This window comes from Lampris incognitus, chromosome 1 (assembly GCF_029633865.1).
Source record: "Lampris incognitus isolate fLamInc1 chromosome 1, fLamInc1.hap2, whole genome shotgun sequence".
Taxonomy (NCBI): domain Eukaryota; kingdom Metazoa; phylum Chordata; class Actinopteri; order Lampriformes; family Lampridae; genus Lampris; species Lampris incognitus.
In genome coordinates, this window is record NC_079211.1 from 113830266 (window position 1) to 113845900 (window position 15635).

Genomic DNA, 15635 nt, shown 5'->3' on the forward strand with positions numbered 1-15635 from the left:
ATGGCCTGGTGGCCTATCCAGGGTGTCTCCCTGCCTGCCGCCCAATGACTGCTGGGATAGGCTCCAGCATCCTGAGAGCAGGATAGCGGTCTGGATAATGGATGAATTAATCTGCATTTTGACGTGAAATTATTTCCTGAGGATCATCTTTGTTGTGTTGTGTTTAATTGATAAATTGCAGCAATAGTCAGTCTGTTTCCAGTTCATAGCAATTCAAGTGTGATGGTACAATTTCAATTAATATTGATAAATGTTAACCTGTGAAAAGAAATTCAAGTCTCTTACAAATTATAATCATTTTTTAATAAGCAACTAACAGGAATTATTAAATTATTGACTAATATGGGAACTTGACAAAGTATAATACATAATCATCAGCATATTTTTGAATAATATGTGTAGAAAAGCTTTGTGATTTTAGGTGTTTCTGTGTGAGTGTCAGTGCCTGTGTTTGTGGTATATTTATGCTTGTGCTGGTACGTGCAGGTGTGTATTTGTGTTAGTGTTTACGTGGGTCTTACATAAGCATATGTATTTTAGATGACATATACATACAAACAGCACAGTTGCATAACGACCAAACCAAAAATCGGTTTCGGTATGCCAATTACTGTGGCCATTAACTAGACTTACAATGGCCACATGTACTCGTGGCGGGAGTGTTGGAACAGCCAGCGCCAGAAATTGGTCTGCCTCAAGGATCAAGTCCCCCAGCACATACAGAGCAATATAGTGTATGCTGTGACTTGTCCATTGGGGAAACCAAAGAGACGCTGGGCAACAGGATGGCACAGCCAAGGAGAGCTAACACGTCAGACCAGGACTCCACCATCTACAGGCCAGTGGCTACTCTTCCTCACCTGACCTACATGTCTTTGGACTGTGGAAGGAACCCGGGGCACCTGGAGGAAACCCACACAGATACGGGGAGAATATGCAAACTCCACACAGAAAACGACCCCTAAGGTTGGACTACCCCGGGGTTCAAACCCACGACCTTCTTACTGTGAGGTGACCGCGCTAACCACTGCACCACCGTGCTGCCACAGCTTCCTTTGTCAAATATCTAATATTTTTCATGGACGCCTTCCTTTGGAGGTTTACCGGACATGTCCAACTGGGAGGAGACATATATACATATGTGTGTGTGTGTGTGTGTATATACATATATATATACACACACACACACACACACACATATATATATATATATATATATATACATAGACATTATTATTCAATAAGGAAATTCCACTCACCCATTGAATGTCTTACACAACACACACTCACAAGCATGAGGTCACACACACACAAAGGACACTGATCACAAAGGACACCGACTTTTTTAAACAAAAATATCCTACATTTATGCAAATTAAACCTGTGTGTCATCTGCAAACAATTACACACCGAGAGCCAAGCACAGTTAGACTAACACTCCATGAAGGACGGCTGGGCTGCTGTTGTTGTCATCTGTAAACAGCTTTTACTCTGAAAAGACGACTCTGTATCCCACACTCCTACTTCCCTTATAGAACATTTAAACTGAAGACTAAGGAAAACAAACAGCACTACTCTATTCACAGAATTCAATTTCCTTCATCAGATGAATCACATATGATAATTTTATACGTGGACCGTACAGAAAAGAGTCCGTCTGGCAACGTTTGATCACTATAACCATGATCGCTATATTAAGGGTACATAATAAGGGTTAGATGATCACTATATGTGGTTTCTACTATATTAAGTAAACTAAGAGTTAAGAAGTCAGCCGTCATTATGGTGCCTCTTACCCCCATAACACGGGTTACGCTGGAGGCTGCAAGCTGCAAGACTGTTTTTACGACTATTTACTGATCTGAGAGGTTTGTTTTGTCCTCCCCCAGCATTTTTGCACTCAGTTTGAGTGACAGCCATCAACCAGCTTGTTTACTATAGATGATGTGAGGCTTATCTCTAAGTGATTATGGCCTCGATTACATTTGAGATGGCAGGTGTTACCGAAACAGTCCTGGCCATCTTGTGTCTTGTGTAAACCAGAAACAGAGCCTGGCTCCGGCGGCGAACACAATATAATTGTCTCTTTAGCAAATGTAATAAATATTCAAAGAGCAACTCGGGTGCGAAAGAGGAGTTGAGATTTGTTGGGGGAGGACAGAGCTCAGCAATTTCATTGATTGTCATCATGTAACTCTGTGGTTCCCTTTGACGGAAGGATTTTAAAGAAGTTATTTTTGGGGCGGATAATTTGTCCCTGTATTGGGAAATGAGTGTGTACAAAATACTGACAGAAAATTAAAAATTCGTTAAAAACTTTTTAGTTGTCCATTGCAATAATAATGTATGGTGAACAAAATCCCGCGGCACACCTGGATTTGCCTCACGGCACACCATTTGGGAACCTAGGATGTAGTTAACCTCCACAACTGTCACAGCACAGTTACCTTTATCCACAACTGACTGTGGCATGTTTTTGTGAGAATGAGCAGCTACATTCATAAGGTCATACCTCTGCAGAAGCATAGTTCCCGCTGACGGTGTTGGGGTAGTAAAGTTTTGGGAGAGGGTAGAGCTGAGCCATGTGATTTGGAGAAGAACAGTCATTTACACCCAGCCAACTTGTGGCCACGATGCATTTCAAATTACCTCCCGAGGTCGTTTAATTAATTGGTTAGCCAATTAATTAAGGAAATTAATTTAATGTACACAATGCATTGGGAGCGTTTGGGTTTTTATGTGGATAAGCATGATCAGATTGCCATCACTCAAGACACATTTTAGTGGCAATGATAAGTTGGCATGAGTTCCACAGGCAGGAGCAGGAACTAGCCTACACCAACCACAGAAAGTTGAATCGGTTCATCTGGACTCAGCGTTTACTGCATCACGTTTTCATCTTTACTGCCCTTTTAAACAGACAAATCTAGCAAAACAGGAATGACCAAAAACCCTCAAATAATGCCACAAGTTCTACCACACAAGTCACATATAATGCATTTTTCAGTTGAACAGAATTAAGAATCATAGCAACCATTTTAGAGTTAAGTTCATTGTGGCTCAAAGTGCATGGAGCTACAAAATCATGCAATAATGTATAATACAATAATGTACACTGTTATTGTGATATGTGTATGTGAGTGTGCATTTGTGTTAGCCAGCACATGTGCATGTTCATCATTGTGTCCAGATACATACTTTCAGTCCATGGGCCTCACAATCGATTTGCAACTCTACTGTCCACCATGCACGTGTGCACTTAGCATTTCTGCCGTCGCTTGCTGGTCCTCCACCTTTTTTTACTATCTTACAACAGACCACCTGCAGTGCAGCAATTACAACAGCATATACGCACTCTATCCTAAATGACCCCCACCTCTCTTACCCCTTCAGACCTATCCCCAGATGTAACTGCCCCTCCTCCCCCCCGCCCCGTTTTCTCCCGAGTGCTGACCTGCACGGGTCCTTTTATATTAGTGACAGCTAATACACTTCTAAATGATCAGTTATTATCTCGAGGGCGTAGTCCACATTGCCCCAATGATTCCAGAGGTCATTCCTCTGTCTTCCTATATTGATCTGGTGGGCCCTGTTAATGTGGCTCTGGCCCTTATTGAAAGTGAATGTTGCCACTAACATATTTCCATCAGCGGTATCTGGCTGGCCCATTTAAAAGCCTCTTTCACTCCGCTGCAGCCCCAGTGAATAGAGCAGGATGAGGCTCATAATGGATATGCCAATAAGGGAAATAGGGCTACTAAAATATACCAGAGGCCATTTGCAAGACAAGCAAAAGACAGTATCTCCCTGGAATGTAGTTTTTTTGCTTATGTAAAAAAAAATTATTGTAAAAACTGAGGTAACAACTCTATCAGAGATGGGAAGTTGAGATACTCTTAAGGAACACGATGATGTTTATTTGCAGTGACTTACATCTTTCCAAGGTCCCAAGGTGTGATGGAACTTTTCATGTTCTAGGGGCATCATTTATTTCCCTGGTGATGTTCTTGGAAGCTCATGGAAACAGCATGACTATGAAGGAGGTGGCACATTATTTGTCCTTTTTAGAAGGAGGAAGCTGTTGGACCTAAGATGTCCAACGTTACTCCGAGATTATGCTGGGGCAGCTCATCGTCTTAGTCATTTCAACACATTCTGAACAGCTTTTTTTTGTGTACAGGAGATTCAAACGCATTCCCAATAAAGCTGAACGCAGACATTCCTGCATTATTATCAGAGTTGCTGTTTATTTTCAGTGATGGCAACTAACAGTCCATCCTAAACTGAACCCCTGTCTCTTTCATTGCAGCTGTACGAACTGGACGATGATGAAAAACGTAAAGAGTTTCTTGACGACCTCTTCCGTTTCATGCAAAAACGAGGTAAGGAATGATGATTTTCTTCCCCGTGCTGCTTGACTTTCCTTAATCCTTCATTTTTGTTTGAAATCCATAATAACAACCTTTGGAATAACTGTTAGAAGATAAAACAAATAATAATAATAGCTGTTTGATAGTCAAGGGATTTGATTAAAAAAAAATCCAAAAATTCCAAAAATCCATAATCCAAAACCCCCCCAAAAATAAAATAAATAATAATAATCCAAACTGGAAAATAAAGAACTGACACAACAATAACAAAACAATTACATCGGCATATAACTGGTGATGTATTCACATCTAAGTAAAATAATTATTAATAATAAAGACTTGGTCACTTGATTTTCTTTTTCTTTTTTTTTAATAGTTGCTTGTGCCTTGTGATTATCTTCGGTAAATAATTGATAATTTAAACAATTTGGACCATAGACATAGTTATGAAAGATTATCATTGACTTATTAAAAAAAACCTTAAATGTTGTGGTTATTTGATTTGATTTATTTTTTCATTAGGAACATGTAAGAAAAACAACAAAAAAAGCAAAAACAAAAAAATAACAACAGTAAAATGAAATGAATAAACCTGTACCATGAACTCAATAAGCAAATTCTCGTAAAAAAGGCAAATCAAATATTACATGTTCAAAAAGGAGTAGGAGGAAGTATAAACTTATTTTTTCCTACTCCTTCTCCACTACTCATTAATTAACTCATTGTAGTGGTTATAGGGATACATAATTCCCTTTATTGAGCTAGTAGGAACGTTAGTTTACAGCTGCTGTTTTCTCGGTTCGGGTTTACAGTGATACACTTCCGCTGCGCGGGTTTTTGTTGTAATGGTGACGGAATAAATGGTGCACGTTGTGTAACCGAAAGAGAAAGTTGTCACGACTCCTGATTGAGCTCCTCTACACTGGTGAGCCCGACGTTTGTCTCTTGGTAGTTATCAGAGACAATCTTTCAAACGAACATGGTTGACGAAATCAACGCGGTTTCTCTCAAATTGCCAGAGTTCTGGGAGTCATCGGCAACGACATGGTTCGCCCAGGCGGAAGCGCAGTTTGCTATCCGCAAAATAACGGATGATGCTACCAAATACTACTACGTGGTATCGGCGCTCGGGTGTTCGACTGCAACTAGAGTGGTGAGTCTCCTCACAAATCCTCCGGCGGAAGACAAATACAAGGGGCTCAAAGATCACCTCTTGAAGGTTTTTGAACTTTCCGACGCCGAGAGGGCCCACCGTCTGTTTTCTCTGCAAGGCTTGGGCGACAGCAAGCCATCCGAGCTCATGGACAAAATGCGGAATCTGCTGGGACCGGCGCACACACCTGATTTCCTCTTTGTCCAATTGTTTCTGCGACAACTGCCTGCTCAGGTGCGGGTCGCTTTGCAACCAGCATTACCGATTGCCGCAAGCTAGCTGAAGAAGCTGACAAGTTCTTCCTGGCCAGCCAACAGCACCACTGCACGTCCGCGCTCACCCCTGCCCGCCCCACACGCCACCACCTGGCGACTCCATGGTGGTCGCCGCGGCAACCCCCGGTCGGCGACAGGAGCCTGGCCTGTGCTTTTACCATGCAAAGTTCGGGGCCAAGGCGAAAAAGTGCAACTCCCCGTGCAATTTCCGCTCGTCGGGAAACGCCTAGGCCGGCGCTCACTAGTGGCCATGGGCGTTGGCGTGGAGGACAACAGGCTACTTTTCCTGCAAGACTCCATCTCGGGGCGGCGTTTCCTATGCGACACTGGGGCGCAGAGGAGTGTCGTACCTGCATCGAGTGTGGACACCCTGCCGGGCGCTCACGGCCCTCCCATGGAAGCTGCTAACGGCAGCTCTATCCGTACGTACGGCACGAGGCACATTGACATGTGTTTTAACGGACAGCGGTTCAGCTGGGATTTTGTCACCTCCGACGTGGCATTTCCCCTCCTCGGTGCAGATTTCCTTTGTGCTCATGGGCTGCTGGTGGACGTCAGGAATCGACGCCTGATTGACGCCGTCACCTTCGCTTCACACGCGTGTGCACTCAGCGATAAAGGCTCCGTCAGGCTGTCCAGCATGCTCTCCAACGAGGACGTGTTTCTCCATCTTCTCTCTGAGTTCCCTGACCTCACTCAGCCCACATTCTCGTCATCTACGACCAAACATGGGGGTGAGCACCACATCGTCACCACTGGCCCGCCGGTGCACGCCCGAGCTCGGCGCCTCGACCCGACCAATCTCTCTGTCGCCAAGGCGGAGTTTGAGAACATGAAGCGCCTCGGCATCATCCGTCGCTCCAGCAGCCCGTGGGCTTCACCCCTCCACATAGTGCCTAAGCCTGGCGGTGGTTGGCGTCCATGTGGTGACTACCGTCGGCTCAATGACGGAACAACACCGGACCGCTACCCGGTCCCTCACATCCAATATTTCTCCGCCCAACTGGCTGGGAAAGTGACCATTTCCAAGGTGGACCTCGTCCGTGGATACCACCAGGTGCCCGTCCATCCCGCTGATGTCCCCAAAACGGCTATGACAACTCCGTTCGGACTGTTCGAGTTTCTGCGCATGCCGTTTGGGCTCAAGAACGCCGCGCAGCCCTTCCAACGCCTCATGGACTCAGTGTTGCGGGACCTGCCTTTCCTCTTTGTGTACCTGGATGACATCCTGGTCGCTAGCGCCTCCGTGTCCGAGCACTTGTCCCACCTCAGAGCCCTTTTCGAGAGGCTCAGCCTTCACGGGTTGATAGTTAACCCGGCCAAATGCCAGTTTGGTCTGAGTACCATCGACTTCCTGGGCGGCCCCCCTTCCATCTAAGGTGGAGGCCGTCGCAGACTTTCCGCGCCCACACACGGCCCAGTCCCTCCGGGAGTTCATTGGCATGGTGTCCTTCTACCACCGGTTCATCCCCCGGGCTGCCGATCTCCTCCACCCCTTATATGAGGCTCTGAAGGGCACAGCCCCCACACACGCCGTGGACGGGTCTGCAGAGAGGAACAAGGCTTTTAAGGATGTGAAGGCCGCCCTGGCTGACGCGGCGATGCTGGCACACCCTGTGTCTGGAGCGCCCATCGCCATCACGACGGATGCTTCGGACTACGCTGTCGGCGCGGTTTACGAGCAGAGGGTGAGCGGCGCGTGGCAGCCGCTTGCCTTCTTCAGCCGGCAGTTGAACCTGAGAGAGCGCAAATACAGCACCTTTGATCGTGAGCTGCTTGGCCTTTTCCTCGCTGTTACTGGAGGGCCGTCAGTTCACGGCTTTCGTCGATCACAAACCGCTGGTGTTCGTGATGGCCAAGGTGGCAGAGCCGTGGTCAGCCCGCCAGCAGCGACAGTTGGCCTACATCTCAGAGTTTACCACCGATGTGAGGCATGTCGCTGGGAAGTCCAACCAGGTCGCCGACTGTCTCTCCCGGGCCATCGCTGGTGCCGCCCATTTGGGACTCGACTACAGCCAGATGGCGGCTGACTAGGCCGCCGACCCAGGAGTGCAGGCATGCAGGACCGCCGTCACAGGGCTGCAGTTGAAGGATGTGGCTTTCGACGACGCCGGCGCCACGCTCCTGTGCGGCGTCTCTACGGGTCAGCTCCGCCCCGTCGTTCCGACTGCTTGGAGGCGGCGGGTCTTCGACGCAGTCCATGGGCTGTCTCACTCTGGCAGAAAGCCTTCACAGAGGTTGGTGGCGGCAAAGTTTGTCTGGCATCGACTCAAAAAGGATGTGAGGGACTGGGCTGACACCTGTGTGGAGTGCCAACGCTCCAAAGTGCTCCGGCACGTCAGAGCTCCCCTGATACCTTTCACGGTACCTGAAAGGAGGTTCGAACACGTGAATGTGGACCTGGTAGGCCTCCTACCCCCCTCCCGTGGTTTCACATACCTGCTCACCATGGTCGACAGGACCACGCGATGGCCAGAGGCCGTCCCGCTTTCATCCACGACAGCGCCTGAGGTTGCCCGAGCGTTCATCGGAACCTGGGTCGCCCGCTTTGGCACCCCATCTGACCTCTCCTCGGACAGAGGGCCGCAATTCACGTCAGCGCTCGTGGGGGGAGATCGCCGCGGGTTTAGGGGTGAGGCTCCATCGCACCACAGCGTATCACCCTCAAGCCAATGGATTGGTCGAGAGGTTCGATCGCGCGATGAAGGCCGCATTGCGGGCTACCCTCAAGGACGACCGCTGGGTCGACAAACTGCCTTGGGTCATTCTTGGGCTCAGGACGGCCCCCAAGGAGGACCTCCAGTCCTCATCCGCAGAACTGTTCTATGGACAGCCACTTCGGGTCCCGGGGGATTTCCTTCCCATCGCCACAGCTCCCTGGTCCGCCAGCTGCCAACGGACTGCGCTGCAGGAGGAAGGCAGGGCTTTTGCACCGGTCCCCACTTCTCAGCATGGCGGCTCTCAGTCCTATGTCCCCACGGAGCTGCGGTCGGCGGAGTATGTTTTCATCCGTCACGACGCGCACCGCGGTCCCCTGCAGCCACCCTACGACGGCCCATTTCGGATACGGGACACTGGAGATAAGCGCTTTGGTGGAGGTTGGCAGCAGGCTGGAGCGGGTTTCTGTGGACCGCCTCAAGCCTGCTCACCTGGACTTAGACCGCCCTGTTGGTCTTGCCCTGCCCCCACGGCGGGGGCGCCCGCCCCCGGCCCTGCCCCCCTCCCCCGGCGAGCCACCCCCTGCTTCCCCAGCCCCTCCCTTTCCCCGGTCCAGCTGTGAGGACTCTGCTGCTTTGCCTGCGGTTAATCAGCCCCCCAGCTCCTGTTCAGCGGAGCCGTTGGGGCAGAGAGATCCGCCCCCCTCGCCACTCTGACTTTTCGTATTAAGGCGAATTCTGGGGGGACGTGTGTAGTGGTTATAGGGATACATAATTCCCCTTATTGAGCTAGTAGGAACGTTTGTTTACAGCTGCTGTTTTCTCGGTTCGGGTTTACAGTGATACACTTCCGCTGCGCGGGTTTTTGTTGTATTGGTGAAGGAATAAATGGTGCACGTTGTGTAGCCGAAAGAGAAAGTTGTCACGACTCCTGATTGAGCTCCTCTACATCATAATCTTTATTTTATATACAATTATTCCAGTTCTATGTACAACCCAAATATCAACCAGTGTTGATATTTGGGTTGTACTAAAAAAAACTTAGTTATCTACAACTTAGTTCCTCGTCCGTATACCTGTTAAAAATATTTTTATACTTCATTTGAACTGAATAATGTTTGTAATTTGCTCGAGTTCCACATCCAAAGCATTCCACAAATTCCCCCACAGATCCAAATATGCACACTCTTCACAGTTGTACAAACATGGTTTCTTTAAATTAAATTTTCCTCTCAAATTATAACCCTCGCTCTAGTAAATTATTTATTGCTTTATACATTATCTGTGCTGTTTTAATTGTATGAGATCCACGAACTTCAAGGCATGTGACTTTAAAAACAGTGTTTTAGTCTGTTCGCAAAATCCTACATTGTTAATTATCCTTTCTTGCAGTATGCATAATGGAGTTAGGGTGATTTTTTTAGGCGTTACGCCATACCTCCAAACAGTAACTCAGATATGCCAGTACAAGTGAACAATATAGTGTGTACGATGCCTCATGATCCACAATGTGCCTTGTTTTCCCCAGGACTGCAATGCTCCTTGCCAGCTTTGCTCATACATATTTTATATGAGGTTTCCAGCGGATTTTGTGGTCTAGTGTTACACATAGGCGCAGTGGTTAGCGCAGTCGCCTCACAGCAAGATGGTTCTGGGTTCGAACCCCACAGTTGTCCAACCTAGGGGGTCGTCCCGGGTTGTCCTCTGTGTGGAGTTTGCATGTTCTCCCCGTGGGTTTCCTACAGGTGCTCCAGTTTCCTCCCACAGTCCAAAGACATGTAGGTCAGGTGAATCGGCCGTAAATTGTCCCTAGGTGTGAATGTGTGTGTGTGTGTATGGGCCCTGTGATGGCCTGGCGGCCTGTCCAGGGTGTCTCCTCGCCTGCCACCCAATGACTGCTGGGATAGGCTCCAACATCCTGTGACCCTGATTAGGATTGATTATTAAATTACCTAATTAGGCTTGGATAATGGATGGAGGGAGTATTGCACATAGAAATTTATTTTCATATACTCTTTCTAGGTGGACATTGTCTATCATCATTTGTACTTGAGTGTTTATTTTACAATTTCCAAACAACATAGTCTTTGTTTTGTTCAAATTTAATGATGATTTGTTTATGTCAAACCACCTTTTTATTTTCTCACCTCCAAAAGCTGCTGTAAATTCTCATCAGAACAGAAAATATCGGTGTTGTCCAAAAATAGAACAAATGACAATATTGTTGATAGTCTGCATACAACATTTATGTAGAGAGTAAACAATTTTGGGCCTAATACTGACCCCTGAGGGATTCCACAATAAATATCCATGCATGCTGATTCATGATCACCTATCTTCACAAATTGTTGCCTGTTTTTTTAAATAGCTTCTCAACCAATTCAGCACGACTCCTCTGACGCCATACATTTCCAATTTATCAAGTATTATATTGTGATCAATGATATCACAACCTGTTTTTTAGATCTATAAATATTCCTACTACATACTTAATTGTCTGTGCAATTAGTAAGTTCTACTATTTATTCAGTTGGTGGCATTGATGTTGAGCTGTTTGGTCTGAATCCATACTGGCTGTCAGTCAGCAATATGTGTTTCTCAATGAATTTGTATAACCTGTCAGTAAAGAGTTTTTCCAAAATCACGGAAAATTGGCAAAGTAAAGAAACAGACCTGTAATTTGTGGGTGGTGCCGATCCCCAGTTTTATATAATGGTATGACTTTTGCAATTTTAATTTTGCTTGGAAATATAACAGTTTTAAATGACAAGTTACAGCTGTGAGTTAGTGGTTTGGAAATACCACTAACGACCATTGCAGTCAGTAGAAGTTTTGTTCTTACATTTGCTTACAGTTTCTAGACTTCCTTTCCTTCTACTGCTCTAAGAAAAATTGAACTCAGATTTCTAGCATCATCACGCCTGTCGTTGGTTGTTTCTGGGTCATTGATTTTTTTTTCTTGCCAATTGTGTCCCCACACTTACAACGAATTTATCAGAACCACTAACCACATCATCCTTATTATTTATGGTCTTATCATTATCGATAAAATACTGAGGGTAACTTTAGTCTCTAGATACATTTATAATAATGCTGTTAAGTACACTCCATATGTCTTTAATGTTTTTTAATACTCTAATATTTTATTTTAGTATTCCTTCTTATACATCCTTATAATATTAGTTAGCTTATTTTTATATTTTTCATATTTCTTTTGTGCCTTTATTTCTATACTTATGAATTCTTTATAAAGAAAGTCTTTTTCTTTTTCTAGGCATTTTGTAATCGCTTTGTGATACAGGGAGACTGTATATTTTTGTTTCCTACAGGATTGTTTTATTGGGTAATTTTTGTCACATAATTTGAATATTTTAAGAATGTGTCATATGCTTTGTCAATATCTTCTTTATCATATATTACTCCCCAATTTCGTGTTAGTAACTCATTTCTAAATGCATTCATGGATCCGTTGTACTCGCTTGTATTTCAAGTTATTGGCATCCTCATCCTTCTTGTAGTTATTATAGACTGCAAATACTGGTAAATGATCAGTGATGTACTTTATTAATAGCCCTCTCTCTGTATTGTCTTCCATAACATTTGTGACTATATTGTCTATTAGCGTGGCACAGTGTGTCATAATTCTACTAGGTCTAGTGAGTTTTGGGTTTGCTATACATGGCATTGATAAATTTGTCTCTTGTTTTATTCTTATTTGGATTTAAAAGATCTTGAAATCCTCACAAACAAACATAACCTTTTGATTTGTTTTAGAATACATTTCTTCCATGCAGTCCTTGAACAGTTCAATATTAGACCCCGATTCTCTTTCTCTTTCTCTCTCTCTCTCTCTCTCTCTCTCTCTCTCTCTCTCTCTCTCTCTCTCTCTCTCTCTCTCTCTCTCTCTCTCTCTCTCTCTCTCTCTCTCTCTCTCTCTCTCTCTCTCTCTACATATATATACATACAGCTCACAATTACAGATTTCTGTTGTAATGCATGCTAGCAAGTCATCAACCACTGTTTTCATGTTTTCCACCACCTTATAACTGAAGCGCACATACAAAGCCACGCCCCCTCCATTCTTGTTTTTCCTGTTCATATAAGTCAATTGATAGTCAAAGTTCACATCCTTCTGAGGCTGGGCCAAGTCTCTGATATGGCTGTTATATTGAATGTTTTTTTTTCTTTTTTTTAATTGTCTTAAATGTTCTTTGATGTTTTGGAAGTTGGCATATAGGTTTATGCTGTTAAAGTGGATAATTGATATTTTATGATCAGACTTAACCTTTGTGTTAAACTGATCATCTGTGTAACAACAGCAATTGTTGTTGATAGAAATTATTTTCCGATTCAGTATCATTTTCCAAATCTTGTGATTTATGCTCAGTATATTCAAAAGTTTTCAATCCCAGTTTATCATATTTTCAAATCCTTGTTTGCTGCTCATCATTATCTTCTGATGGAGATGAATGACTTCTTTCAGAACTTGTCATGGTTGTATGTTGTGTATTTATTTGATCACACTTAAGTTTCTTTTATTACTTTGTTGTGTTGTTCTTTTGGACTCACTGGAAAATGTCCAATTCCTTTCCATGTCTCTGATAACCAGCACTTCGGCCTCTTCTGGTGTTCAGTTCAGTTTTATGAAGATGTTGCAGTTTGCTGACTATGTAGCTTGGATCTTCCTCTGCTTTCTCAGAGAGCATGCCTTTTTGGTGGTCTGCATTCCTTTAGTCAGATGTTTGTTCAAGTAGACATCTGAGCCCTTCAGCTTTTTTCCTTGCCTTAGCAGTGCGGTTTTATGCTTTCTGTTCAAAAACCTTATTATTATGGCCGGTTCAGTCTTGATTTTCTGAGTGAGATGGTGACATGCCTATATGTTGTTATTGTCCACTTCAATTCTCTAGGACTGAAGGAGAGCAGTCACCAGTTGCTCCACAGAGTTTGAGTCCAGCTCGCAGAATTCCCCACCATTTATGGTCGTCACTGCCTGGGTCTATAGCCGGGGTTTAGTCTCAAACCCGGGGACAATGATGTCCTTCATTCATGTGTAATGCTCCAAATCAGCCACCCGATTCTCCCGAAAGATTATCTTATTTTCCTTCTCAGTGTTTTGTAGCCTCAGGGCCTTGACTTCTTTCACCAGGCCCAAAATCACTTTCTGTTGTAGTCTGACCACTGCAACCTCCTCCTCTTTACATCGTTGACTTCCTCTTCTTTTTTGGTCCCATGGCATTTTGTTTGTGCCAGCTAGTTAGCTTAGCCAGCAAGTTAACTTAGCCATTTAGTTAACTAGCCTGCGAGTTAGCTTAGCCAGCTAGTTAGCTTAGCCTGCAAGTTAACGTAGCCAGCTAGTTTAGCCGGCTAGTTAGCTTAGCCTGCGAGTTGGCTCAGCCTGCGAGTTAACTTGGCCAGCTAGTTAGTTTAGCCATCCACCGGCTTAGCCATCAGCATCATAATCCAGATAGCTCGGCCAAAATCTCTGTTGTAGATAGTCAGAGGTCTGTAATCCAAAATCACTGGTCAATCAAGAAATTATTTTCAAAAACCAAGTACAAAGAGACACGGGCAAGGGAATCGTTTCAGGAAGTCATCAGGAAGTGTTTGATACCGTAACATGCGAAATTGCTATTGTTATGAGGACAATACCTCACAGGCTTGTTTTATAAAACAATATAGAGAGGAAGACTTAGCACAGTTCGACATCCTGACATTTACGGGTCTCACCACATTGTAATGCATTCCCTAGTGTTAGTGAGCAAAAAAAAATGTTTTCCCATAATAAGGATTCTATTGGTGCTGGGCCACAAATGCTGCTTTTATTGGGGAAATAGATCTGGGTTTAATGCCTTTGCAAAATAAGAGGAAGTCAATGACCCATTAGAGAATATAAGGCAAAGCTTTACATGTTAGAGTTATTTTGAGAGTGTGTCCCTGGTATTCCCTGATAGTCACTGCATGTTCTGTACAACGCTTGAGACACTTTTAGCATTATTCTATCTATCTATCTATCTATCTATCTATCTATCTATCTATCTATCTATCTATCTATCTATCTATCTATCTGTCTGTCTATCTGTCTATCTGTCTGTCTGTCTGTCTGTCTGTCTGTCTGTCTGTCTAGCTATGTATCTATGTGGTTTACAATGTTATTTAGGAAAAGGGTGTATTTTCCTTGTAATTCTTTAATGTAAGTGGATTTCAAATCAGGCTTGAGGGTCACAAACACAGTGGTCCTGCTATGGATAACTGTTTGTGAGGGTGATTCGATTAATGAAGGAAACTGTATTTTACATCTGTTAATGAATCATCCATTCATGGGGTCAGTTTCATGTTACATGTATTATAGGAACATTAATAACTTAATTAAGATGAGACTGTGACACTCTTAATTACAAGTTTAAACAGCAAACCAGGTTTGTGCGTCAGAAAAAAACTCAAAACAACACAAAAATATTAAATCGTTTTCTAAAATTCTAGACAAAACAGACAGTTAGATTGCAGGTGTTAACTGAAAGACAGTCAAGCAATGAATTGAAATGAATAATATATTTTTAGGTAGGTTACCCCCAGAATGGTAGACCCAGAACTCGCTGGAGGGGAGTACATGCCCAATCTGGCCTGGGAACATGGGATCACCCAGGAGGAGCTGGAGGGTGTTGCTGCGGAGAGGGACGTCTGGAGTGCCCTACTTAGCTTGCTGCCACCGCAACCCGACCCCGGAGAAGCGGCTGATGAGATGAGATGAGATGAGATGAGATGAGATGAGATGAGATGAGATGAGATGAGATGAGATGAGATGAGATGTATCATCGGTAACAATATCAGAAGCATCCAGAGCAGAGAAAAGAAGGGTTACATGAGCCAGTACCATTGAAGGTCTTTGTAAACAGGACAATCACTTTAAAAAATAATTAACTTCATGAAAGAAAATTGAGTAAGGGGATTCAAGATAAGCTAAATGTAGTAAGGTTCCTGAAAACATGGCTATTCTGATCACTACAGTGAACAGTGTGTTAAATCAAACCTGCTTCATGAAGTAACGGCGTAAAGTAGTTTAGAGGCGGTCACTTGGATTTAGAGACAGTATGGATTGTTGTTGGAGTGTTCAATTAACAATTGATTTTGGACTTAGTGTGTGGAGATATTGTCAGTATGCAGCAGATCACCAGTAGCCCAA

The 15635-nt window shown here is 44.3% G+C and overlaps 1 protein-coding gene across 1 annotated transcript in view; it reads left to right on the plus strand.

Annotated features, from left to right (window-relative positions):
• The window catches only part of arid3c (AT rich interactive domain 3C (BRIGHT-like)), a 102465-nt gene that overhangs the window by 57578 nt on the left and 29252 nt on the right, over window positions 1–15635 (plus strand). The window contains exons 4-5 of the mRNA XM_056279027.1: window positions 4015–4043; window positions 4310–4382. Of these exons, the coding sequence (XP_056135002.1) occupies window positions 4015–4043; window positions 4310–4382 (102 nt within the window). The remainder of the gene's footprint in view (window positions 1–4014; window positions 4044–4309; window positions 4383–15635) is intronic.